Raw genomic sequence first — 26,694 nt, forward strand, 5'->3', positions numbered from 1 at the left:
TTATTTAGCATATTTTGTTTTGCCTACGTCAGTATTTATCAAAATCCTCCAGATTCGGCAACCCCGTGCAGTAGTTTTTTGCGATTGCTACACGCATATTCACTGTAGCTGCTATTCGAGGTGCTAATGAAATTCTGAACTGTTCCGAGATTTATAAATTCGCGAATTACTTCGCAAGGCTCATCTTTGTAAGAACAGCCAGGTGTAGATCACCTCGTTGGTTTGTAGTTTATTTTTATTTACAAAGGATTATTTGAAAGAAAAATACCAAAATTTTTAATAATGTATAATTTAACATTTATAAAACAGTATTTTACATGATGCGTCGTTTACACTGTGATTCTTGAACCCACTACCCATTAAATTTAACGTTTCATGCTGTGGACCGCCCTTCTTTTTTTGTCTTTAACCAATCGACGGGCTCTTTCAGGACATTCAATAGCTTCTCTTCAGGCGAATCTGGTTTCGTTTCATGCATGTATTCCCATTTCTGAAACACAGATACAATATGCACGATTAAGAACCAATTAAATTCTGTAAGTAGTACGTTATAAAATCGTTTCCTGCGAATCAATCAACAAATCATGGTAAATTCATTTTAAAATTGGCAACACTCATGATCCTTGCCATAACAAAAAATCAGCCGGGACCGGGAACGATATTTAGGTAATTTACAAGAACTGCAGTTTTATTAGAATACTGATATATTAATATATCAGCAGAATATATAAATTAACACAAATACTAACAGCATTAAGTGGCAGCGACATGAGAATGGACTCGTAGCGCGCCTGCGGCGTGTGGAGCCCGAACTTGGTGCCGCGATCGTACATGAGGTTGAACTCCACGTAGCGGCCTCTCCGGAGCAGCTGCCACTGGCGCTCGTAGTAGCCGTATGCGTCCTCTTTGTGTTTTTTTACTGGATAAAAAGAAAAAACTTAATAAAATGTAATGCTTTTACAAATAAAACTGGTATTAAAGTTGGTAGGGAACTCAAAAACAATATTGTTATATTGCTTCCGCACTTTCCTCATAAACATTTTAATTCATCACATAATAAAATATATTTCAGCAATCCCTTAACCAAACATTATCGAAAACGGTCCAGCCCTCATGCAAACAGCTAAATCTATCGTATTTACAACTATAAATGCATGATAAGAATATATACAACAAATAGTTTCAGCAACGTTGTTCTCACCGATAGGTAGGTAGCTAGGAATGACGGCTTCAGCGCAGGATCTGACGAACTTGAATGCTTCTTGTTGATTGGGCGAGTCTATGTCATCGAAGAAGATGCCGCCGACGCCGCGCCGCTCGCCGCGGTGGGGAATGTAGAAGTAATCGTCGCACCACTTCTTGAATCTAATAATTAAAAGCAAAACTTCAGCAAAAACCGTTCCAAAGGCAATTCAATTAGGAATTCTGTTCACGCTGTTACTATAATATCTTATTAAGTGAGGAAGTAACACGAAATGGTATTTAAACATGCTAACCAATGGACCGGTAAATTTTTACCGCTTTCAGGGTTGCCAATAAAGTGATTTTTTTTCTACCATTGCGGTAGAAATAATTCAACTTGTAGACAATATCCTGGAAAAATATTAAAGCAATATTGGTATTCTGGTAGTAATAAAGTTGTAACTTACTTATCATAGTATGTTTCATCATGCATGTCGCAGGCGTGTTTGAGTGTCAGATGGAAGTGCACCGCGTCTTCCTCGTTCAGGTAGTATGGTGTCAGGTCCGTGCCGCCGCCGAACCACCATTGGACACCTAGAACATAGACCATTACTTAGATATTTATCTAGGTTCTGTATGGTAAGGAATAATCAGGACAATAGAAAAGGGCCCTTTGCCAAGAGGTACTTAGGTTACTATAAATCCACGCTCACCACGCTCACTTGTGCACGGCGGATTAGCAAAAATCATAGGACAAAGCAATAGGAAGTTATTTTACTAGGATGAGTAACTGGTAATCCCTACTAATAGGTATTATAAATGCAAAAGTAACTCTGTCTGTCTGTTTGGTACGCTTTCACGTCTAAACCACTGAACTGATTTTAATAAAATTTGGTACAGAGATAGAGTTGACCTTGGGAAAGAACATAGGATTGTTTTTATCCCGGACTTTTGAAGAGTTCTCTTGAAAACGCGACATAACCGAACTTGACGCGGGCGAAGCCGCGGGTGGGAGCTATATTGTATATAAAAAAAAAACTATAATTTGGTAAACTCACCATCTTTATCTGTGACCTCAAAGTACCGGTAGTTGAAGTGTATGGTGGGCACCATGGGGTTGCGCGGGTGGATCACGGCGCTCACCCCCGCCGCGAAGAACGGCAGCTCGGAGTTTTCTAGCTTTTTACCCCTGCACAAACATATATGGGTTATAAAATGCAAAATGTAGGAAAAATTGAGACTTCTTGGTGGCGACATCTACCTACTTATAGTAGAAATTTATAGTTTGCTTGAGCGCGCTAATCTGACAAACTAGGTACTGGACCGATTTGCAAACAATATTTTGGCTACTTGCTATCCGGGTGCACTCAGTAGATACCACTGGACTTGGGTGAAGCTGCTGACGAAAGCTAGTACACTTATATGCATTTTCCCAATGATATTGCATTTGATCAGTCTAGTCCTTAACTAATGCTGCTTATTTTTGTAGTAAAATATTTTTGAGTAACTTTCAGGTATTGAAGTAACAAAATTTCGAGTAACAGTTAAGTTCGAGAGTACCTATGCTTATCATCGATCTTATCGCCGGTATCTGACAGGCGACCTTTTCGTATTATTTACAAGTCATATATTACATAGTACTCAAATATTAGGTAGCTTAGCCAAAGATACGCAATCATGTTTTGATTGAAATAAAAATACTGAATTTTGACCTTTTCTGTGAGCCGATTTGATAACATTATATTATCAGGCCATTTACAACTCGTGTATACGTTCTTTGATAAAAATGTCTGAAGGAAAAGTATTGTAGTAGACTATATTTTCGATGAAACAGACCGCTTTATTGGAGGGCGAAGAATGTAATGGCTGCGTGTTACAGATTGATTAAAAACTAATTAGACAAAAAAAGTCCTACAACAAATCCGAGATTTAAGAGCAATTAACTTCCTACAGATTAACGCTGCACTGAATGCAATAAATCACGATATCTTCAGTACAAACTGAGCTGAATCATTTCCTCTCATCTGTCACGATCAGCGCCAATACAGATCAGGAGCAAGACCGATAAGATACGATGCTGAAGCAACAAGTGCATGTTTAAGTACTGGTTTATTTTCACACATCGCTCGGTCGTTAATTATAGGATTTTAATTAGGTTCTTGAGTTGGCTATATATAGTTTAAATTAAAAAGTTTTATGGGCAGCGATTTGAAATCATCTAGATGAGCGATTTCTGTGGTTGTGCAAGGATATTAATAATCTTGCGCAAAGATGATTCCTAAAGACGCTTTTGCATTGTCAAGTCTTTCGTCTGCATAACACAACATAGGCAGAAATTGAGTTACTATAAAATCAGAATTATTATGTAGCTTCGTAGATTTCTCAACTCGGAGGTAGGAAATATGAGCGGAGATGACTCGTCTCCCGTAATTAGGTGACGCTACTTTCTGAGGAGATTTTCGGTAAGACATCTTCGCTCGTCTCATTGTGTTGTCAATGACACTCACCTACTCCTCATTTGCTGAACTGCCGCCGGTGGAAGAGTGCCAGACACCACGGATATGTTGACGCCCGCCTTTTCGAAGACGCGTCCGTCTTGCAGCACGCAAGTGATGCCTCCACCTCCTTCCTTACGAAGCCACCTGTCCACTTTGAATTTTGCTTCCTGGTGCGAGAAAGTTGTTGATGGTGATTAGTAAAAAAACATTTTCATAACCTGAATTAACTAGGAAACTACATCATTCAGTTAGGTATCAGGAGTACCCATTGTTTTTTTTGCTGATGTATCAAGGAGGGATGAAAATCATGCGACTATTGCTGGGTTTCTGACCAACGCATCCGTCGCGTGCAGAGACCAATTCCTATGCGTCAATAGTCGTAGTATGGAAGTCGACTTCTGTCGGCCGTCGCCGCGCGTGACAGACACGTGGATCGGAATTCCAGCTTCAGGTAATGATGAGGATGAAAGGAGGAGAAAAGATATACCAAAGGGATTGACGCAAAAAGCCCCAAAGATGAATGTAAATGGTAGTGTGATGACCTTACCAATCTTAAATATAAATTCAAGAATGATATTATGCTCCTAAAATAATAAAAAGGCTCAAAAATGGGAAGGGTGTCAAGACTAAGTTTATACTAACTCAAAGAGTAGTTTTTTATTATTATTTATGTTGTTAATTATGTTCACAGTTAAGTCTGCTATGGATAGAACAAAAATAATTCATGGTTTCGTACCGGAGATATTAAAAATACATCATTTTCAAAATCATATTCATCGGCTGTTTTCTCATCCTCCCATGCCTACAAGAAAATAATTAATTTATGTATGTATTGAGTGCATAGAGATGACAATATGAGCATTGTATCACTATTACACAAATACAAATTAATGTATAATTGCAAATATTGATTGCTTGAAAAACTTATCAACATTGAATCTATTAATAATTATTTTTATCTGTCATGGTGACAAACAAAATGACAAAAATAAATAGTGTGATCTCTGATAAAAGCAATCTAAGTATGACCCATCAATACTGAATGTACAACAATTTACTTAAAGCACAAATAAATATATTTTTTCCTTGTTCCCTTGTTTATCCTTACCCGGTCTTCCTCCTGTTCTAAGGCGCGACAGAACTCCGCCTGTATCCTCATGATAAGCAACTCCATCTGTGTCTTCATATCATCCATGTTTTTCTCCAGTTGTTGCTTGGGAGTGATGGGTTCAGCCATGTAGGTCTTCAGCTGCATAATTTCCTTCATTTCAGCCTGGTTCTGTTTGAACTGATTGTATGCTACATAGCCCGAGCCAAGTATTGCTGCACAGTATAATCTGAAACGGTGTTTTGGATTATAGCCTCAAAGAGGTTGTAGTTACTTTATGGTTGCTGAATTATGTCTATGAAGGTTGGTGTTTAATATTTATGATAATTATGTATATTTACACATTTTAGTCTGATTTATTTATTTTACCCATCATTTACTGTTAGCTTGTTTGTTGTTTATACTATTGTTGTTTTCAATACCTGTTTTACATTAATGTCTGAAGTGAGTTGTTTATATAAGTTTACCATGACAGTGTTACAAGTGGTGTTGACCTACATTTCTTATCTTCCAGATTAAGTCATACATTTTCTACCAAAATATGAGCAGTAATATAATATAATATACATTAACAGTATTATAAATCAAAAGAACCCTTGAACCCCTGGATCTTATACTTAATTCAACAGGTAGCTTAGATTTGGATGTTTATATAACTAATAAAATGAAGCAGTTTGTAATAACAGAAGTCTTTCAGTTATAGTATCGATAGCAGTCACTTTTGCCGTGAAGTAGGTACAAATATCACAACAAGCCCACAATTCACAAGATATATGACTCAACTATCAATCGATCACGTACGCCATTCACACACACTAAAACTTATTTTTTTCATGTTAGTTACTTTACATTTGAAACTGCATAACTGAGTGCGAGCGTGCTTATTGCCGAAAATGTTTTTTGTCATAACCTAGTTAACGAAATCATTATATTACTGTTTATAAATACACAAAAAATGATAATGTAAACACTACACCTGTATGGTCTGCCTCTGATCTTCTGGTAGCTTCCGACATAAGTCAGCGTATTGAAACACCTAGCTATCACTTTGAACGACATTTTTACTGTAATTGCAGCCCGAAAATCACCGATAATATGAAGTTTATTGTAGAATTTCCAAAGATTGAACTATTTTGACAGCCGATATTAACCAAACCGGTTTGACATTTGACAGATCATATGTCACTTCATTGCACACGTTGTTTTCTTACGAGCGCCACCCTGCGGTACCGTGCGGTACTAGTTGGCTATCAGCTGTGAAATTTTTCTTCCGCAAGGCGCGCCTACATGCGCAATATGTGTTCATCTCTTTTCTGAGCGGGGCCGAGCACATCGATCGGTCGTGTCGTGCTCTTTCCGGCCAGTCCGCGGCGGCCTCGCTGACAGCGTGTCGCCAGTGCGCGTGTGTACACTGCTGTGCTGTCCCGGCTATCGATCCGTCAGTGAAGCCGCATTGCTGTACATTCCGGAGGCGGTGCCTCGCCTAGTTTTCGTCGATCGTCGGCGTGGCGGGCGCGTGTCGGCGTCGGCGGCGGCCCCGGGCGGCCCTGCGCAGTAGCGACCAAGTGTAGCGCGGGAGCGACCGACCTTCCTTCCGCCAAAACCGGCTCGCTGTCCGCGGCGGACGGCTGTGATGTAGCCGCGGCCGGCGCGAGCGGCCTTCGGACAAAGGACCCGCTACTCGGTTATTCGCGATGAAGAAGTTCACGTTCAAGGGGGTGCTCGACGGGTTCCGCAGCTCGGTGCAGGCGGCTCCGCGAGGCACCGAGCAGGAGATCCAGGAGACTCTGCGCCCCGACCACTTCCAAATCAAAAAGGTAAGTGGTTTTATCGCGCGGCGCGGCCCAAGGTCCCGCAGATAATGGCGATGAGCGGCACGCGAGCAGCGCGGGCTTGCGGAGAGGGGCGACTACGCTCGAGTGCCGGTGCCGTATTAATAACACGACTCACCTGAGCGCGCGGCTGCCAGCGTGCAGCCTCTGTTGTGTAAACTGTACGCACGCCGCACGCCGACCAGTCTCCGCCAGCGACGACCAACCTGTCAAAACAATCCTAGCCACAACAATTCCACTCGCTGCTGCACCGCGTTCACATTTCTGCAGCCAGGATAGTGTGTTCCACGAGTTATGTGATAGTCTTGGATGCATTACGTGGTTTCTTACAAAGCAACTTTCCCAAAATTATTGAGATTGCCGATATTATATTAGCTTGCGTCAAAGTAGCTTTGACATAAGACTTTTCATTGACTGTATAATAGCCATAGGCTCCCTGTGGTCACAATCTAATAAGATTTAATACCTAGTTTGTATCATACTGGCAAATAATATTTTTCGTCTGATTACTGATCAGTGGAGCACCTGTGCCTGTAGGCGGTGAATAGCGATCATAATATTGAACTGATAACAGATAAGATAAACGCTTGCACATAATAATACCTTTGCCCTTTGTCGTATGACTTTTATAAAAATGCACAAGTACCTACCAACTACACATTCTGATATTTTGCTTATTGAAAGGTAAAAAAACCTGCAAAATGCACTCTCATCCGTAGAAATCCACATGGAGAGTCCAAAAAAAGCTTTTCTCATTTCACCTTACCCTAGAAACAATTTAAGGGATTATCGAAGGTTCCTACATAAACGACTCACACAAAAAATATTTTCTCATAACAACGATAACTTCCTGCAATCAGGAAAGTTAAACATTTCCATGTCAAGGTCTGAATGGCCCACACGGATACTGTTAATGATCGATATAACGTAAAAGTAGAAAGAAACTTATAATAAACGACAAGCGACCGTAAGCGAAGTTCGTTATGTTCGCTTCTATTTCCCTTCCAAGTTTACTTATTGTGAAAAGTTATGTCTAAAGCACCTTGGCCCATCTGGGCCCTCGTGCAAATTCCGCCAGCCGCCGAGCAAAGTTAATGAGCAAACTCCTAAATAGTAAATTACGTCGCGCTCGTAACAGAAGATGGAAAACAAACATTTATTTGTGATCGTTCTCCATTGAAAACTCCGAATTTGAACAGCGGTATGCTTTTAAAACTTTGCCCTTTCTTTTCCCGAATTTGCGGAACGAGCCAATTTGCGTGGGTTTTGCGGTTATCCATGAAAGAAACAATTTCTAGTTGTCTAATTCTTTCTTCTGAACTGCGTGAGAATATTGGGAAGTTTTTGTGTAACTCGGGTGAGTCAGCGAATTGTTTTAGGTGTATTTAGTCGTCCTCGCAATATTTGCTCGGATGTTGTTGGTTTTCCTTTTCGCCATTGTCCGGTGAAAATAAGTGCGAAAGCCTGCACAGGCCATTGTTCTCTCGAAAATTACAGATTTAAAGAGGAAAATATTTTCGCAGGAATATCCTCAGATAAACGAATGTATTGCAGTAATGGAGTTTCTGATAAAGGAAACAAATCTTTTATAATGATACATAGATATAGAAGTAAGTAACTAGGTAGCTGCTACGTATTTACACGTATTAAATTGAATATCATGTAGAATGTTTAGTAACAGAGATAAAAGGAAAACAATGTCACTCGGAGCACGTCGCTATTTATTTTTAATGCAGTATGATGTAAGCAAACATGAGTTCGCAGCTGGAAGCGACCGCTACACAGCCTTAGAACCATGACTCATTGTTAGATTTATCTTCTCAATTATTGATTAAAACGGGGCTTAAAGCTAGCTTAAAATGCTCTATAAATAATTTGTTATGAATAAAAATCGATTACAGGTAGTAAGCAGGTGGTACCTACTCAAGCCTGACTCACTGAATATTCTGAAATTACTTAAATGCTATTCGCTCCGTCCTTGAGAAGAAAATTTTGCAATTTGTTTCGATGAAATTGAAAATGAATGAAGGCTGAATATTATCAACAAAGGATTATGAAGATAGTAGAACGAAAAAGGAATATCGTTACAAAGTAACGTTAGATGTGGTTAGATGCATTCTGGTTGTATGGTTTGCCAATATGTAGTAAATTCTGCGATAACAGTTGTTGGTATATCGCGGTTATCTTCCGCTGCATAGCGTTGATAAATATTTTAGCCGCATCTCTGTAAAACCTCGCTGGGGGCAAACCAGCGGGAAAATCAATGAGTAGGTAAAGCGTTTTTATCACTGAGCTAAGCATTTTGGGATTATAGTGGCTAAATATACCCTGAAATAAATTGGATGCCTAACAGCACATCATGTTTAAGCTGCTGCATTCAGGATATTTTTCATTATCCAAAAAGAATACAATAACTTTTAAATTAGGAACCAAAAAAAAAAGAATCGTTTTCAATTCCGATCTGATGGAAAACAAAACGTCAGTTATAAGCACTAGTGGTGTGCATCACTCAACAGTTATTAAATCTGTTCCGTTCCACAGAGTGATACATCTCCTTGGTCGCCAGTGTTCTCGTAGCGATGTGGCCCACGCGCCACGAGCGCTCATTATCTTCTGCTCTCCCGAGATAAGTAATTACAGGGGAATTGGATTTGTTCATTGTTATCTCGGACTTGTGCTAGTGATTCATTTAATTAAGACAGCCAGACTAGTTGCTTTCGCGTTCCCTTCATCGTTTTATGATTTGTAGGTCTTGATATCAAAACGTTATAATCGTGGCGTAATTAATTGTAGTACCTATTCAATCAACGATGTGTTAAGGAAATAGTTATGTGTTATTTATAACTGGATGGTTTTTGTTACATTATAATAATATAGTGTGTAATATTGATCATGCGGCAGCGTGCAGAAATTTTAATAAGTACCAACTAAAACACTTTCCCTTTTTGATCACATTTTCTTGATTTTTCAAGTAGTATGTAAAGGAAAATATATTTTTCATCATATTAGGAGCAAGCAGTAGTACCTACCTACCTTTTCTATAGCAAAAACCGTATCTTATCATTGTTTTTGTCTGCCAATTTGTTTGATAGATTTCATTTTATAGAACACGCTAGTGGCATTACGGGGGCTTCTGAAAGATTGTTAAAGTAAGCATTTATTACAGTCGATTTCTAAAAAAAGTTAACAACCAATATTCCTGCAAGCATCCAGATAATTCATAACATCTCTCCATATATCTGGAGACAGGCAATTCGTCACGACGCATGTCTCCAGTTGTCCACTACCTGCAAACTAAGTTAGTCATCAATAACCTATGTCAGTTTCTGTATCATAATTAATCTGGCTGTAGTGGCGACTGTCCGACAGGATTTGTACACGGCTGCCGAGGATTACCGGGATTCTGAGCTGAATTACAATCGTGACAGCTCGGCTATTCCGCCATCTTGATTTTGACTGTTACTATATATTTTTTGAACTAAAACAATACGTTATGGCAAAGTTGGAGTTTGTGCAGCTCAGCTGGATTAATTTAATGTGCACCAAGTTTGTAAGTTTGTTTAAAGAAGGGGTTATCTTTCCTGAAAGTAAAACAGGATGCTGTTGCTGTGGCAATCAGCTTGAAAACTTGCAATACCTATGTAATGTTACCATTTTCACAGTATCTCTGTGTGAAAAAACATGATAACAATGCTCTTATTCTCTATTCGATCGATCACACCAATGGCGTGTTGTAAATACCCAATAACCTAAATCGATAATATTGACATGTCAAAAGGAAAGAATAATAAAAACAAATTAATAGTGTCGTAATTTACCGCGTGCATATTACGGAGTTATCGATAAGACAAGAGCTCAATGACGACATTTATAAACATACATACAAAGTTACAGTTATATTCGTCCACATATAATGTCTCGAGTCGTAAATCACCGTCGATCGTGATCGCAATTACGATTGCTCGATTATGGTGAAGGCGGGTCATTCGATTTGTTCTATGAAATATAAATACCCTTTAGTTAGTGTTTCCAAGAATTTTCACGAAGAAAATTCAAGCTAGTGCCCCGTCCGAATATAATAATGATAGATGTCGAAATTGTAGTGTAATTTTCTTGCTGTTTTACAGTAGAAGCTAAAAATAAAGTTAGAAATATCCAGTACACCAATTTAGTCAAGTGATACTCTTAGTTTATAGTCATTAGACGACTGTCTGGGAAAAAAATACTGCGCAAAAGATTCTTTGCAGAAAATGGTATTAGTTTTGCTTTAAAGTGTTCAAAATAACGAATAATTAAACATTTAATTAACTTCAGATCCTTTTGCTGTATTTAATTAAGTTTTGTCAAATTTAATTTTACAATATCAATTAATTTTGCCGTTTATACTAATAAACCTGTACAGATTGCTTGATCGAAATTAGAAATTGTGGCAAATAAAATAAATATTACAACATTTTCTACTACAAACTTTGTTCATTAGATACCTGCTAGTTGTAATACGAGTACATGTCCACTCTTATTATCATAGAGGTCAATATACAGCGAATCAGTATCACATCCTAATTGTTCCTAATTAATACGGCTAACGATGCGAAACTGCTATTTTATTAATTGCTGATTTTTCAATCATCAGTTAACTTCTATCTGAGGAATAAATATGGCGGTTTGACATATTTTCCATACAAAAGCTGTCAAAACGTTAAAAATACTCTTCAGATAGGAGTTATCTGGCGATTGAAAAATCAGCCCTTAATCACATATCGCAGCTCGTCACGAATTAACAAGCGCGTGACGTCACTAGTGATTCATTCGAATTTCGAACGCCATGCGGCGGCCATTACAGTTTGTTCTACAACATTGCTGTCGGCCTGAAATTGAAAACAATATTGCAATAAATGTAAAGCCCGCAAACTGGAAATTTCGCATAAATTAAAATCATTTTCAAACTTGGTATCTACGTTTTCCAAAGTTACAGTGCTCGTCTACCACACTGAAATAGGTAAGTAATGAAAACTTATCTATGCAGACGTTCCACTTGGGTGCTACTACAGCCAAACTAACAAACGTCCCGCGTACAATATGAAAAGTAAATAAATAATGCGCCAACTACATTTTACGTAAGGCGAAAGGTTTATACTTTTAATATTGTTTTTTTTGTTTACGTTTTAATGTATATTACTGTGTCCATAAGTATTGCTGTATGTAATATTTACTGTATGGAAATTGTAAAATTGTCACTGTAGATTCGTATTCGGAACGCGTATTTTTGAGGCCGGATGCATTGTCCGGAGCACAGACAATGCGGCTGAATAATGATTAAAACGAGATCGGATTTATAGCTGGACCGTGCCTACTCGTCTTTTTAATATTCGCAATACGAACCTCTTTGCGGATAAATTATTTCTTTTATGTCTACGAGATTAAATAGTTCTCTTAATTCGTTTAAGAGTATTATTTTTTATCTCTGCAGCGTTCAACTTTATCTTATATCAAGATCTCCGAGGATATAACTAAAGTATCTTATAGTTTGCTTCTTCTCAAAAACCGGAATCGATAAAAGATGCGGAATAGAAGTGTCCAATAATTGACCACACCCAAACTATCCAAATTCGATAGTGATTTGAAAGAGCGACCTGTGTTCAGTATTAGGTACGCTTTGTTAGTCATAGTTCACTGCACACGGTAGTGACGTCACAATCACAATGGGAGGTAACGTAATTATTGCTACTCCAAACCCATGACCGGATCCGGATCGCCACAAAATCTGACATATGCCTACTGTTCTCAATGTAATTTAACTTGATGCAATGGAAATAAAAACCGAATTTAAGATTTATGTACGTAACAGCTTGGCGACTAATTCCAGGGTATCAATGAACTATCTAGTCTAGTTTTATAAGCTCCTGTGATCCTCTGTGTATAGAGATTTTTTTTATTAGGAACTTATAGCCGTTCCCAATATTTTATCTATATTTTTGCCTTCTAAAGATAGAAATTTGACATCTTGACTTGTATGGAGCTAATTCTATTTCTAGTAAGCAGATCAACAGACAGATATAATACTCAGAACAGCCATTAGATAACATACTGCTAACTACAGGTTAAAATACCACAGAGTGTAAACACGCCCACGTCACGACCAGTTAGCAGCTGACTAAATAAATATTACTTAACTGCCCAATCGTAAAGTTACACTGTGGTAATCTCACCTTTGTTTAACAAATACGTTTGAACAGTTCGAGCCACTGATTGGAAGCTATTAGTTCGACACCTAACTAGTTGTTTAGACCGGTGTTTGACATTCCAAGACTTCATTGATAACGTAGTTCAATATGGACAAAATTTTGTGAAACCGACCTTTTAAATACTTTATATTGGGACCTGAAAATGACCTGAATTCAAATTCAGCATCACAAAGTAAATTACCAGTATTTACGTTAGCAGTGCAAACATGAAACCTGTTCAGCAAATATTGATTTCAACAATACACGCATAAAAACATCGATCAGTATTCACGTCTGACTAACAATGGCAGACAATGCGTTATCACAATTTGTGCAAAGATTAGCACATATCCGCGGCGGTCACGTGTGCTGATAACCGCGCTGCTTCAACACAACACTGTTATACGCAACTACAGTACGCCCGGAGTAACTTGACACTGTCATAGAGCGCAGAGGGAAATGAGTGAACTATGTCAAATGGAATTTGTTTCATTTTTATTTTCCGTCACATCTCAAATAAAACTGTTCTGTGTATTGGAGCAAGTATTTGAACAAATATTTGCTTTTAATATCGAATTCGGCTGGAGCCGTACAAATAAATAGTAGTTGTTTGATCAGTGCATATCAGGGACATGCATAACGTTTGGATGTCCGCGATGCAAATATTGTACGTTACACGATTGGTATCTCGTTTATTTTCATTGTTGCGCGTAAATATGAATCGTTTGTAAAACTTTTGCATGTTGTGTTGGAAATTAATTTAATTTGAATATTAGAAGTGGGTTATCTGAGAAAAGTTTGTGTGACAGATGCTCGCATCTCCTAGATAGTGACATAATGTACTTATCTTAGAACATAGTAAGTAGAGCAGGCAAGTGTTCTCAAGTTGGACATGTGCAAGTTTGGTATCAAGCATGTTGCATCAAACATCGAACCCGCCGGGGATGCAATATCGCAAGTTTTCTCTTCCGTTATTGTGACTTTGTTCTAGAATCTCTGGTGGTTTTCAATCGGGATGTTTATCGATTAGCTTTGTAGGTATATTACAGTTTTACATGCTAAGCTTTCAGGCAAAGATAATGAGCTTTCTGACCTTGCTTGGTGTAGTAGCAAAGAAACTTTTAATTTAAGCTGAGAATCAAAACATTTTTATGTATTAATCGCAGCACAGTCACTTTCATAAACCGAAATGATATTTCCCTGCCAATTTTATTAAGAGACCTCATTTGATTACTATTATTTCTGAATCTACAAAAGGATAAAAGAGTCGCAATTGAATATTTTGAGGCGTAATATGAAGTTCTTGAATCTTCAATATTATTACTTCATCCGTCTTCAAACATCAGAACTGAATTGAGAACTGGAGTGTTCGCACACAATTGTCTTGTCAGAATATTCCTGCGACCTACATTGCAGTGTCGGAGGGAGTCAGACAATGTTCTCACCTCTTTCCCACAGGGTGGAAGGAAATTTTTGATGTGTAGAAATGAATTGGTTGCGGTACGTTCTCATTCCGTTTCGTCTGATTATTCGCCGGAGTCTTGTCTGGCCGTCTGTTGCGGTTTGTGAGCGAATTGCTTTCGATAGCACTTTATGTTTTCAAAAGGTTTCTTTGATATGCGCGAGAATTCTTACGTACATAAGGATTTTTTCAAGACTGGGTCATGCACGAATTTTGTTTGCTTATCTTGAGGTTTTGAAGAGGATGAGTATTTTCAATAACGCACGCTCAACAAACCTAATTTTATGCAAAGTTATGATATACATTAACAAAAGGGCTAGGATTATAACCAGCCTTTAAAACAGAAAGACATTTTAAAGTTAAAAATTAACTCAAACTGACATCGTTGACATTCTAGCTACAGATGAGTAACGGCCGCGTATTTCCAGCGAACCCAAGTAAACCAGGGCGCCAGGCTAGTTAATATTTTAGTAGCTCCACTAATTTTATGAAGCGGTGGCCGTATATGTTAGTGATTAATAAATTGGCTGAAGTATATGACCTCATAAATGATACGACACTTACGAACATGCTGTAACTATTAGGAAAATGGCCTAATAAATTATTTTAGTTGTGACCACTGTTAATGACTGAGATTGTATGTAAAGGTTAGAGTTAATTATTGTTTTTATGGCGTTAAACCTCTAAAAACAGGATAATTTCTAATATTTCCTTCTCTCGGCTTAGCGATGGAAATCGCGTGACTTGCGGCAAGTAATTTTCAAAATTAAATTTTCTGTAACATCCACGAACGAAACGACATGAAAGTAAACGAAAACGGAATGTAATTTAGTAATCAGATTGTACTGATGAGAATATAAATCATATGTTTTTGGTATTTACAGACGCCTTGGAGTGAAAACTTCACAATTATTTTAAGCCAAAGGGATGGTAACACAGAGTTTCTTAGAAGATCAATCCAATTAATATCACTACGTTATTTTTGGAAATAAACCAAAGATATCAAGATAAACGATACCAGTACAATATCGGGAGACAGCAATTAAGTTCACCCGATGTAACTTGTCTTCCATAAGTTCTAGAATGTAGCTCAAGGCTAAGTCTGTTGGCATTCCTCCACGATGCATGAATCTATGTGTCCTAGGATTAAACCTTGGCATATTTACTAACTCTTCCTTTGCTATCTGTTTTGGCACAATTTTTATTGTGAGTTGAAAACCTTCGCACTTGATTGATTTTACGTCAGTCTGGTGCCTATGTCTATATTATTTCTTTTATCTTCCCTAAAATCTTTTATTTGACAGCAATAGGGAATACTTTTCACTCTTGACCCTTTTAATTTAACTTTAATGACAGCAAATCCCAATCTTCACTGAACTTTCAAGTATATACTGAGCGCACTGTACCATTCTGAATTCGAATTTTAAAACTAAAAATTACACATGCGTCTCAGCCAGCATGTGTATATGTGTAGCAGCAATAAAACCTCAGCTAAATACGAATGCAATAATAAGAATTGGTAACTTATCGTCATGTTGTTATTACGCTGATGAAAATGATTATTGCGAGCGTATGGCCGCGGTTGTGTTTACAAACATACGAGTGCTTGGTGAGATAGTTCATACTGGGCAGATATTTAAAGCCAGTTGTGTTTGTGACAGGTCGAGTTTAGCCAGGTGTTGTGATTTGGAAAAATATGCAAGAACAATTGTCACCTTAATTTAATCATTTTATTGCCGAAATAATTGTGCCGAATAAATAAGAAAGAAATAGAACAAGTAAAGATTAAGAGTAAGTCTAATGCAAAACTCGGAATCAACATACTCATATAAAATCAATGTGTTAACCACTTACATACTTACATAGCACTACTAAAACAGTGCATCCAAAATCCTAGACCCATAAACAATCATAAACATAACACAAACGTGCACAATTTCCGTGTTGCTCATAGCACGGCAGCGGGAATGGAGAGGGCCGTCAAAGCAGCCCTCGGCGCGCTAAACACGAGGGCCCTCCGGTCTCCGGCATACCTGCTCATACCTGCATCATTACGCGGGATTTGTAGCCTGTTTTGCTATGGTAATGAATTGAGTTCTCTCTGCTAGGCTCATGTGTTTTTGGCAGCAATTTGAGTTGAGCTAGTTTTAGTTTTGGAAGGTAATTTTAGTGATTTTATGTAGGTATTAGGGACATTACTGCGCTCGCAAATGAAATGTAATAAGGGATATTAATGCTATGTAAATTAGGGTAGGGGTAAAGCATTAAGTTATGTTGTGATTCGATGCAGTTTAAAGTCATAACATTATTTAATCACGCGTTATCTGCGTATTCTGGGTGGTCGATAGTATAAAGCTCTTTACTTAACCTCATGATAACCTAATTAAATACGAGACACTTAATCGAAAGTTTATTTATTAACATCTTCTCAACCGTACTAGCTTACCTAAAATCCAAAACACAAAGAAACAAATTCACTTTATTCTTACAAGAACTTGAATACCTTCAAAGAGTCCTTCACATAAAAAGAAACTGTCTTACTCTTAACGAAGTGCGTACCTCCCCCTCTAGGTAAACAGCTCATTACAGAGCACGTGCCTTCTAATCCTCAGACAGGAATCCGACAACGCGCCTCTTGATGACGACCAACCTTGAAGCTAATTGGACAACCTACTTGGAGAAACGATCGATACTCACTTGTCACTATCTGGAAACACTTTAAAACTAACGTCAAAGATTTAAATTTGGAATGAGGCGTGATTGCCGCCAAATTATGAAGCCATGGCGACGGAAAAGCAGACATTTGTAGACACGTGGAAGTACTTATAAATATTGAACTGATAGCTTAGAATATTAATAAGAGAGAATATTTTATTGGAATAATAATTACATATATCGTAATGTAAACCTAATACCGTTTACACAAAAGATAATGAACTGATGTGTCCCAGACTTCCAGTCACGTAAACTCTGCAAACACAATGTTAGCCAGAATTATGTCAACTTCATCTCAAAACAGTTAATAGTTTTCACTCTCACGTACAACAAAAACAAAACCAAAAGCTGAAGTCACTTAGCAATTCAGTATCTAAATGCACCTGAAGTTGAAAGTTAAACTGGGTGCACAAACAACGCTAATTGCTGGTAAAACACTGCACTCCGGGTGCATCGCGTGTGGGGCTACATTAGCCCACTTCTCCTCACGGCTCCTCCTGATAAGCTACTTCGTATTAACATAGTTTATTATCGTTGTGCTGGAGTTCAGCTTAACATAAATTGGAAACTTCATAGAAACTCATTCGGTTGAATGCTTGGTAATATCAGCCTCAGTAGTATTGGTTTTATAAAGAATCTCGCTTCTCTCGTTTGAAGTCTTAAAGTGGACAATTAACTCTTTATCATTAATTTATCATTCAACTCTTTTACATTTAGATGTACAATGGAAAGTACTTTTTGTTTAGGCTGCATTTAATCTAGACCTATCAAAGTTTTCGATCATTTGCATAAATATTGTGCAGCGTATTGAAATCCTACATAGAATATTCATCTTCATACACCAGTTTATCGATACAGTTCAACGTATTCGGTATTACGTCATATTCGGAACAGAGCAACTCTAGCCCGCGGCTGAGATTACACTTCGAATCCCCTGGCAGACAGGATTACACTCCGTGGTGTACCGGCTTTCCACTCCAGCCATGTAAAATAATATACCCAAATCTGACTCGAATAACGGCATGAGAAACGTACGAACGTATAAAAGAAACCAATGTTATTGGAGTTTCGGCGAAACGTGAGAGAAACGAAGGGTACATACTTTAGCAGACCCTATTTTAGATTTGATTTTTGATAAGTCCTATAAGATATTGGATAGGTCCGGTTAACGTGACCTACGTAATGTAAAAGTATATCCCTTTTGGCAGTCCGGTAAAAAGCAGTGTTTGAATAGTCATAGTCAGAGTCTCTTTTATAAAGAATGTCTTATTTTCTTATCCTTTGTTTAAAAGCTCTGTACTGCTTTAACTTACATAGTTGAGCGTAATACAAATAGCTCTATTTCCCCAGGCCGTCGTTTTTACGCGCGTACGACTTTTAATTTCCGTATCCGCATGAGGCCTTCCTACTTTCAAGGGCACAATTACTTACTGTACGTCAGACCCAATATTTCAGTTAGCAATCTTTTGACGCATAGGATGTGGGGTATTAGGAAAAGTAAACAAAGGTTACCAAGATTTACTAAATCTATCCAGTTTATTTCAAATAATAATGACAGGTAATCTTAAACTTTTCTTCTATATGTATAAGATAATATCTAGAGCAGTGTATCTGTATGGTTCATGAAACCAGTGTCTTCGTTTTGTAATCAAACTTTAATCCCCTTTTGACCCGCTCAGAGGAGAAGTTTCCAAATCTGCTGTCTTAGTACTCCCCTGTACCTCGTAAGGTATTACATTTTTCAAAATGTATGCTTCTATCTCTAGTTACTCTTGTCTTTGGAGTTTTAGAGTAATAGTTCGCGTGCTTTGGTTAATCCTAACATTGCTTTTAATCTAATATATAACCTTAGAGCATCAGGAGTTTTCTGATATGACAAAGAAATACTTCGTTTGCTAAACGCGGCAGTGCATTCTGTAATCACTATTTTCTAAGAGTACGGTTACCATGAGATTTAAGTTATTTAAGTTGGGACATTACATGCATACGTCTGCTGTAGGTGTTTTTTTTTCTGTGAGAAAGGTTGCCGCATTGAACTCTCAAGCAACAGCCGCCGGCGTCTAAATATTATCTTAAAACATCTTTAAGTCCTCTAATATTTCAATCTTATTTGTCTGTTTAAATCTTTCTTCATCTATATCTTTAGCTCTACGTACCAATAAAGCTTATTTAAAAATTTAAGCACTAACAAGCGAGCAACATGTAATGTCGTATTTAATGACACGTTGTGGTCTACTATTAGCTCCATGGATGATTACATAGGCGTTGCTGCTGCTAATGGGAGGTCGCTTGTGGCCGTGGTAATGGAAAATATTTTAGTTGTACACATTTACAAGAATAGCAATTCTTTAGCGTATCCATATGTTACGTTTAGATTTTGAAAGTAACAGTGCTCTTCGAAATTGTTAATGACGATTTGAAATATAAATAAATAGCTTCTGCCAGCGGTTTCACCCGCATCCCGTGGGAACTACTTCCCGTACCGGGATAAAAAGTAGCCTATAGCCTTCCTCGATAAATGGGCTATCTAACACTGAAAGAAATTTTCAAATCGGACCAGTAGTTCCTGAGATAGAACAAACTATTCAGCTTTATAATATTATTATTTAATGTATAGATAAATCAAGATATTTTTTGTTATTTATATACTTTTCTTTGGTAACATATTTACCTACATTGGTTTTCTTTCTTTTATGGAGTTCATAATATTCTGTTCCATCCACTTGATTTGTGACCGTTGAGTATGACTACACGGTACTCGACATTTGACCTACACAGTTATTAATTGAAACGACGATCAGTTTGAACTCACAATTGCTATTGAGAGGAATATTAAATGTATCGAATGTATAAAAAAATATACGCAAGCAAAGAGTAATGTCCTCTAATATTTTGGACAAAGAGTGGGCGAAGTCCCTCGATCATTCACTTAAATTGATAAACATTTCGTGGCTGACCCAAAAGGGACTTAAGAATATTATGTTATTGATCGGCAGTATTAGAATGATAGAAAACTTTATGGCCTCAACAAAAGGAGGCATGTTTCGCAATTGCTAAGGTTGGTAAACTCATAAAATTGATCGTTGTTAATTGTTCAACTGCATTGCTGGAGTTTAGTTAGTGCATCAGAATCAATAAACTTTATTAACACTGCAACTGTTTATTATCAACATCGTTGCAAGATCTTTTTGAAGACACTTTAATTGGACGAGACCTTTTGTACTGTCAACGACGTCAGAAACGACATTATGAATCCCTTTTTTAAACAATTTTGCGCAACACGTATATCACAAAACCTGTGACTCAGCGTCTTATCATTCAGCTATTCGGAAACGGTATCGAATTCCTGATCTTAATCCGTCCCGCTATTAAGATGTTGGTTTCCATGTGCAATATCGTTTGCATGTTAATTTGAAGAGCAGTTTGATGCATCAGTTCGGCCATAAAGTTGGCAGCCGGACGAGCCGGTTGGCAAGCTCTCAACACAGCTGACCCGGCCTTCACCTCCTGGTCTGCATTCATACGCAAGGGTTCATTGCAACATTCAGCTTCAGAACGTAGCACAGGTCGACAGTTACCTTGATACGTTTGAGCATTTAGATTTCACGCTTCTGAATAAGTTTGAAGAGCCCTCTTCAGGTGCAGATTTTAAATGGCATTAATTTAATTTGATTAAATTTACAACTAGGGTAGAAATTAGAGCGTTATTGATAGGACTTTGAGAATAGTCACGCTTTATAAAATCTGTCCCTGGACACAGTTTCATTAGTCCTAATAAGTAATCGTTACCATCAGGACTTGCTAATCATTCAACTTAAATCCGATCAGCAGTAGAAAGGTTTACTATCAGTGATATAGAAACACCAAATGGTCTGTTATTTCATGTAAAACAGTTCCGGAAATCTATGAATGTTTAGTTTGGACCAGTAGCGAGATTAATTTGGGTTCCGTGTCGGTAATTAAGTGGATTAGCATTTAGTTAATTGGTAGATTTTCAGCTCATTACGAGGTTCTGACCGGAGCTAGGGTTTGTTTGAATAAAGTTTGGTGCGTGTGAGGTTTTGACTTATTAGCGAACTGTTTGAGGTCTGTTTTGGAACATTGAACGAATATTTGTGGTCAGTGGTGAACACGCAAAGAGATAAAGTGGTCGTAGTTATGCAGAAACGTTCCAAACCCACAAGTCACCCGAAATCGAGTTATTGTGATTGAACAGCCTAAAATTTAGCATATGTTTATCTAAAGTCAATATAATTCAACAATAAAACCTCTAGTACCTTTACTAGTTAGAATAAAAAAGAATACAACTGAACGCGTAAATGCTTATATCTCTAATTCAAGTTGAATTTGAGATATAAGCATTTACGCGTACAGTGGGTTGGAACGTTTCTGCATAACTACGTCCAAGTGGTACATATATGCCTCAAAGATGTTCGGGTGTAGTCAAAACTCATAGCCCAGAAGTTTGTTATTTTAGTCATCTATTTTATGTACGTTGAATGTCGCAGTTCCACACATAAATAGCCGTCGTGTCGCCGCAATATATAATTAGTCCCTCATAAGGTCGCGATCGATCAGCTCTCGACTTAACCCGAGCTTGAGGTGACGCCATCACATCAGCCGTTATCTCATCTCGAGATCCTGCTTCATTGTTACTTTTGTGTTGTTTTATGGGTGCTGGTTAATCATCGTAATCTTTAATGTTAGCTGGGTGTTTGATAATTGTTTTATTGACACTATTGACAAGTTAATTCTTAACACAAGTTGTTTATCTTTTTCTCTTATCCCTCTCTGATAATGCATCTTTGTCGGTTCTGGTGCCTTTTAGGCTGTGATTTCTTTAACATGTGTCTTTACTTCTACGCAACATATCATTTATCTTCAGATAAGCTCAGTATAGTGTTGTATCAACTACAAACTCATATGTTAGCTTCCCATTCATGAATCACATGTAATTCAACTAGTTTGTCATACACGGTCGTTCATTGGCTGAGCTGGAAGTTTATGTCTTTGCGTGACTCCGTCGTGTTCCGGATCCGAGTTTATTGATATCCCGCCAAAGTTAAGGTTATTGCTGTACTTGTGTTAGTTTCGACTTTCGACTGAATTATGTTGGATGTATTAAATGCTGGTGTGGTTGACTGTAGTAGGTCATGATTGGAATTGAATACAACTTTACAATCTAATTCGGTTTTGGTAATTGATTCCATCCTGCGAAGACATTGAAAGTATGCAAAACGAGCATTAGCATGATACAAGGATCATCTGGCATGTTATTAGAATTTACATAGCAATCTTCTAAAAGAGTGAAAGTATGACTAAGTTACGCCATCAGATAATATCATTCAAGTGCCAAAACATCCTTGTACGAGTGTATTATTGAGAGAAGTTTGTGATTCAACTTGTGTTAAATGTCAAGGTCGAGTATCAAGTGAGTCACCTACATTAATGCAATTCTTATTTTAATCACAACGGTTGTTTAAATATATTCTCTGATAAAAGTGCGGTTATTCAACCATGATAAACAAGATTAGCTATCTATGAGTCATACTTCTTAATGAATAGCTGAAATAAGTGTTGGATAACAAATACTGGATTGTAAGTCGTTGCCATAGTAACACTGTGACCTACATAAAAAAAATCCAGTATAAAACACAGATTAGTCGAGCTAACAGGAACCGTATGAGATAACAGTTATCAAGCCGGTTATAACGATATTATGTTAACTGCCAACAAAACTGCATGCGCAATAATAGTTTATTTCATTAACTTTATCGATTTTTGTAATGACCTGTTATCGGAAAAAGGCAATTAATATTTCAAATAATTAATCCGTGGAGATAGGAGTTTGTTTTTTCTGATTTATTTTACTAAAGTATATAAATAATATAGCGACCTAATAGCAGACTGGAAATGACAAAAACGCACAAGGATTGGTACAATCCTATTCTTTGGAGTGCAGAATTTTAGTCTAATAAACTGTAACAATTTATAACAGACACACTGCCCAACACAACTTATAATTGAAATAGTAAAACTTGCTAAAAGTAGCTCCAAAGTTCCATAAGGACTCACATTACTCACGTACGCGACATATTTTTGGCAACTCCCCTTGCACATAATTGCTTTACTACAAAAAACTTGGCACTTGTATTTAATAAAAGTGGATTTCCCACAAATTATGGTTCTCGCTAATGTCCTCCACTCATATTTCTTTGGGACACGACCTCTGGGAGTCCCGTAAGTGATATTTTTGGCATGTGATTGGATCACAACAATGTTCTTATATTCAGGGACTATGGGCTCTTTAGCATCAATGTTTTATGTAGATTCACTTTCCGTGTTTTCATCCACGGGACTGAGTAGACATAGAATATTGAAATATTGACAATGTACTCTTTATACATCCCGTTTTTCAATGATATCAAGTCTTCGTATTACAGCCGTATGAGAGCACATTGCCTGATCTCCGCTAGGACACTTAAGTTACCTTACTCAGTAAGTAAATTAGAAGCACCCAATAACTTGATAACGTCCAGTCTTCCGTAAAGGTCACCGGTATTAGACGTAGCGACCTCTAATACTAATATTGTTACGTACGTCATTTGTCAATCAGTCATGGTTGGATAAACTGTGTGAAATATGTAGTTTGGATCTGGTGACCAAAATTGTGGTGTTCAATCTTTCCTAAAAAAGATCAGAGGTCAGGAATTTCTATGAGAACTGTTTTATGAAAGGTCAGAGGTTGTTATTATGTTGGCTTGATTCCACTATTTTGCTTATTATCCATTATAATGTGTTTATGCGTTGTACTGTTCATATGCTAGCAATAACTTGATTATCAGTCTTTTCAGCACTAGAGTGACTTTCTTTCGTGCGATACCTTTCTGTTTGATTTCGTTTCGTCTTGGACACTGAACAGTCTGTTGAACATCTCGTGCCACCAAACATAAACATCAATATCTGAGGTTCATTCACCCCGACCTTGTCATAGGCAAGCTCTATAAAAAAGAAAGTAACGCACATTGGACATGCTCCAAATGTGTCAAGGACGGCCATATTTACAACTATGCTTCACTTGTCATTGTACGCGCCAAGTTTCGGTTTTCATTCGGCCTGGGTTGCTTTTATTGGTTCCTAGCGACTTGTTCCTATTTCCAAATTCGCTTCTTCTTGTATTTTTTTGTTCCGTTCTCGGGAAATTGCAATTCGGTTTTATTTATGTTTGTGAGGACGCTGCCAGATGTCCATTGTGTGTTTCTTTGCCGATTGCATTCCTATTCTAGTAGTTGGTTAGGTTAAATCTGTGTAAGGTACTTTAAACCTTGTTGCTGTTATGTAAACTAATTTTATTACAGCCCGATAAGAATTGAATAAACCTACTTATTCACTATTAAGACCCTATCAGTAAAGGACGAGTAAACTAGTAGTTTGTACAGATAGTATCTCACAAAGCCTTCCACGGCGTTCATTGTCACGGCCAGATAAGAAGTCTGGCAAATAAACGGTAAATAAACTTAAGTTCCTTTTCTTATAGTAAATAAGCATTTCTCAGTACTGTGTAATGTGATGTGATACGTGGAAATTTTCTTTCCATGGAAGATTCCTTTGCGATATTTTTCACTCTTGTTTGTTAGACTATTTTTATTTTTGGTCCTTTGATAATTACCTGCCTATAGTGAAGAAAGAAATATTTCTTGAACTAGGTACTTATCCTTCCTGTAGTTGATTATAAGCTGACTCAAACGTGAGTGACCGTTTATATTTAGCTCAGAATCAATTGTTTCTATTTTTATCTTGCATCTTGCGTTGACCGCTGTAATGACAAAACTACACTACGTTGCATGTCTGAGTAACAATAAATGTTACTCTGAAGTACAAATACAGATAAGATATATCGTTGACAATGACACTATTGAATAAGTTCATTCACAAAGAGTTCTACTGGCTACTGAAGTATGTGGCCTAATTACTTAAGCTCTACTTCTTTCATAAATAAGGTTCCACATTAGTTTCCTTTCTTCTTCTAAAATTTATTATAATGTTCCAATCAGTAATATTCAATTATAAAATTACAATCGGTAATATTTAATTGGTTTCAAAGTATGTACACTGAAAGGTTGAAACAAGATCCTTGTTCAAAACCCTAAGTGTTGCCAGCGAAATGAATTGTGTATCTGAGTGTTGCCCAATTGTGTTGAACCCTTGTACCGAGGGCTTTACATGAAATTAATCAGCGGTTTCGATAACTGTCTGTTTTGTTACAGGTAAGCGGGTAATCTCCAGCGCCATGATTTATAGCCAGGACTGTAATCTTACTTAATTGTACCGCTCCGTGGCCAAATGAGATGATTCCCGCGGGATTACTGCGCAAATAGGTAAGGCCGGAAAACAAATTTAGATTTTTAATACTGATAAGTTGAATGTGCGCCTCGGGTTGTACCAAAGACTTAAAAAAAGAAGGTGAGACATCCAGTTTGATATTTTGTCATCATTAAACAAACGATGTTCATAAATAACAAAGCACTCTCTTTGAAGCGGTACACCAAAAACTTCAGACAACTAACAACCGCCACTTGTATTCACAAGTTCTCCGACAAGATGTATCACTTTATACATATTCTCTTTTCGCGAAAAAACTTGCTCCTTTTGCTCAAAGAAATAAGTTTCTCTAAAGTTTATCGTAAATATTCGCTGTCCTAATTCAAATTTCGGTCCCTTCGGACAAAATTACAAGATGGCGACGCTTTCCCGCCAAAGTTTGCGGAGTATTTTCTTGTTAGTTTTAATAAGAGGCCGCCCTGTCATTACTCTATAGTTATGTAGATGTAATGAGTTAATTTAGCGTGCTGATTACCTATTTGTTAGGAAAATTGGGTAATTTATTGTGAATCTGCATTTAATTTGTTGCTAATTTGAATAGTGCCTGTTTCTAAATTTCTATTTGCAAAATTTTGATTAAAATTGTCTTCTACTGTTTTATATGTGTTTGTGGTTTTATATTGTAATGTTCTAAAACTTTATTTTCACCTTAAAGTTATATGTTACACTAATAATCCTAAAAGACTCTGAAGTCATCGCAATTATCATAACGATAAACGTAGATCTCGTAATTATCGTAATATGAAAATATGAGAGTTACCGAACTTCAAACGTTAAGACGGATTAAAAGTTCCGTTTATTTTATTGTTATTTCAAGTAAAACTTAAAGCTATGTTTTCCTGTAACTTTGTTTGTACCTACGTACTCTTATTTTACGATGAATACCAAAAAAATTTGATACAAATGTTACCACACTGACAAAGAAATAAAATACGAAACATTAGAAAAAATATGAAGAATTATTTACAGAATAAAAACGTGACGAAGTTGATAGTAACGTTTATAATCTTAGCGTAGTATCTCGCTTGATTCATTATTTCATTGTAGTACAGTTCGTAGAACAAAAACTTACGTCTCCATTGTGTCGGCCTGTCTCATTCATTATGTTCATTGAATGGTAATATAACGTTAATAAGAACTTAGTATTTATTTCTAGTCTATTACTTAGAAGGCTATAAGCTATAAGTACTAAGTACGATACGGGCGTAGGTGGTGTTTTATATCACAAAACAAGAGTTAGGATTTGGATTAACCTTCTCATTAATGACATTCAAAAGGCTTCTAATGTAGT

The 26,694-nt window shown here is 37.2% G+C and overlaps 2 protein-coding genes across 4 annotated transcripts in view; one reads left to right on the forward strand and one right to left on the reverse strand.

Moving 5' to 3' along the window:
• Window positions 1-273: 273 nt before the first annotated feature.
• Window positions 274-6,950, reverse strand: LOC110372276 (oxygen-dependent coproporphyrinogen-III oxidase). Of its 3 annotated transcripts, XM_064035451.1 has the most exons (9): window positions 5,765-5,975; window positions 4,789-5,017; window positions 4,417-4,482; window positions 3,690-3,847; window positions 2,241-2,371; window positions 1,650-1,776; window positions 1,202-1,365; window positions 750-919; window positions 274-490 (listed from the first exon to the last, which is right to left on the reverse strand). In XM_064035451.1, the coding sequence occupies exons 1-9, from the start codon at window positions 5,845-5,847 to the stop codon at window positions 374-376; spliced, it is 1,245 nt and encodes a 414-aa protein (XP_063891521.1). In that variant the 5' UTR covers window positions 5,848-5,975; the 3' UTR covers window positions 274-373. The 3 variants fall into 3 exon arrangements, with proteins under 3 accessions (XP_063891521.1, XP_063891520.1, XP_063891522.1); XM_064035450.1 differs by lacking the exons at window positions 4,417-4,482; window positions 5,765-5,975 and adding an exon at window positions 6,739-6,950; XM_064035452.1 differs by lacking the exon at window positions 4,417-4,482 and having other exon boundaries at window positions 5,765-5,969.
• LOC135117071 (syntaxin-binding protein 5-like) overlaps window positions 6,086-26,694 on the forward strand; it is a 161,836-nt gene continuing 141,227 nt past the window's right edge. Inside the window, exon 1 of the mRNA XM_064035454.1 lies at window positions 6,086-6,605. Coding sequence (XP_063891524.1) covers window positions 6,483-6,605 — 123 coding nt within the window. The 5' untranslated portion in view covers window positions 6,086-6,482. The remainder of the gene's footprint in view (window positions 6,606-26,694) is intronic.

Source organism: Helicoverpa armigera, chromosome 7, assembly GCF_030705265.1.
Source record: "Helicoverpa armigera isolate CAAS_96S chromosome 7, ASM3070526v1, whole genome shotgun sequence".
NCBI lineage: Eukaryota > Metazoa > Arthropoda > Insecta > Lepidoptera > Noctuidae > Helicoverpa > Helicoverpa armigera.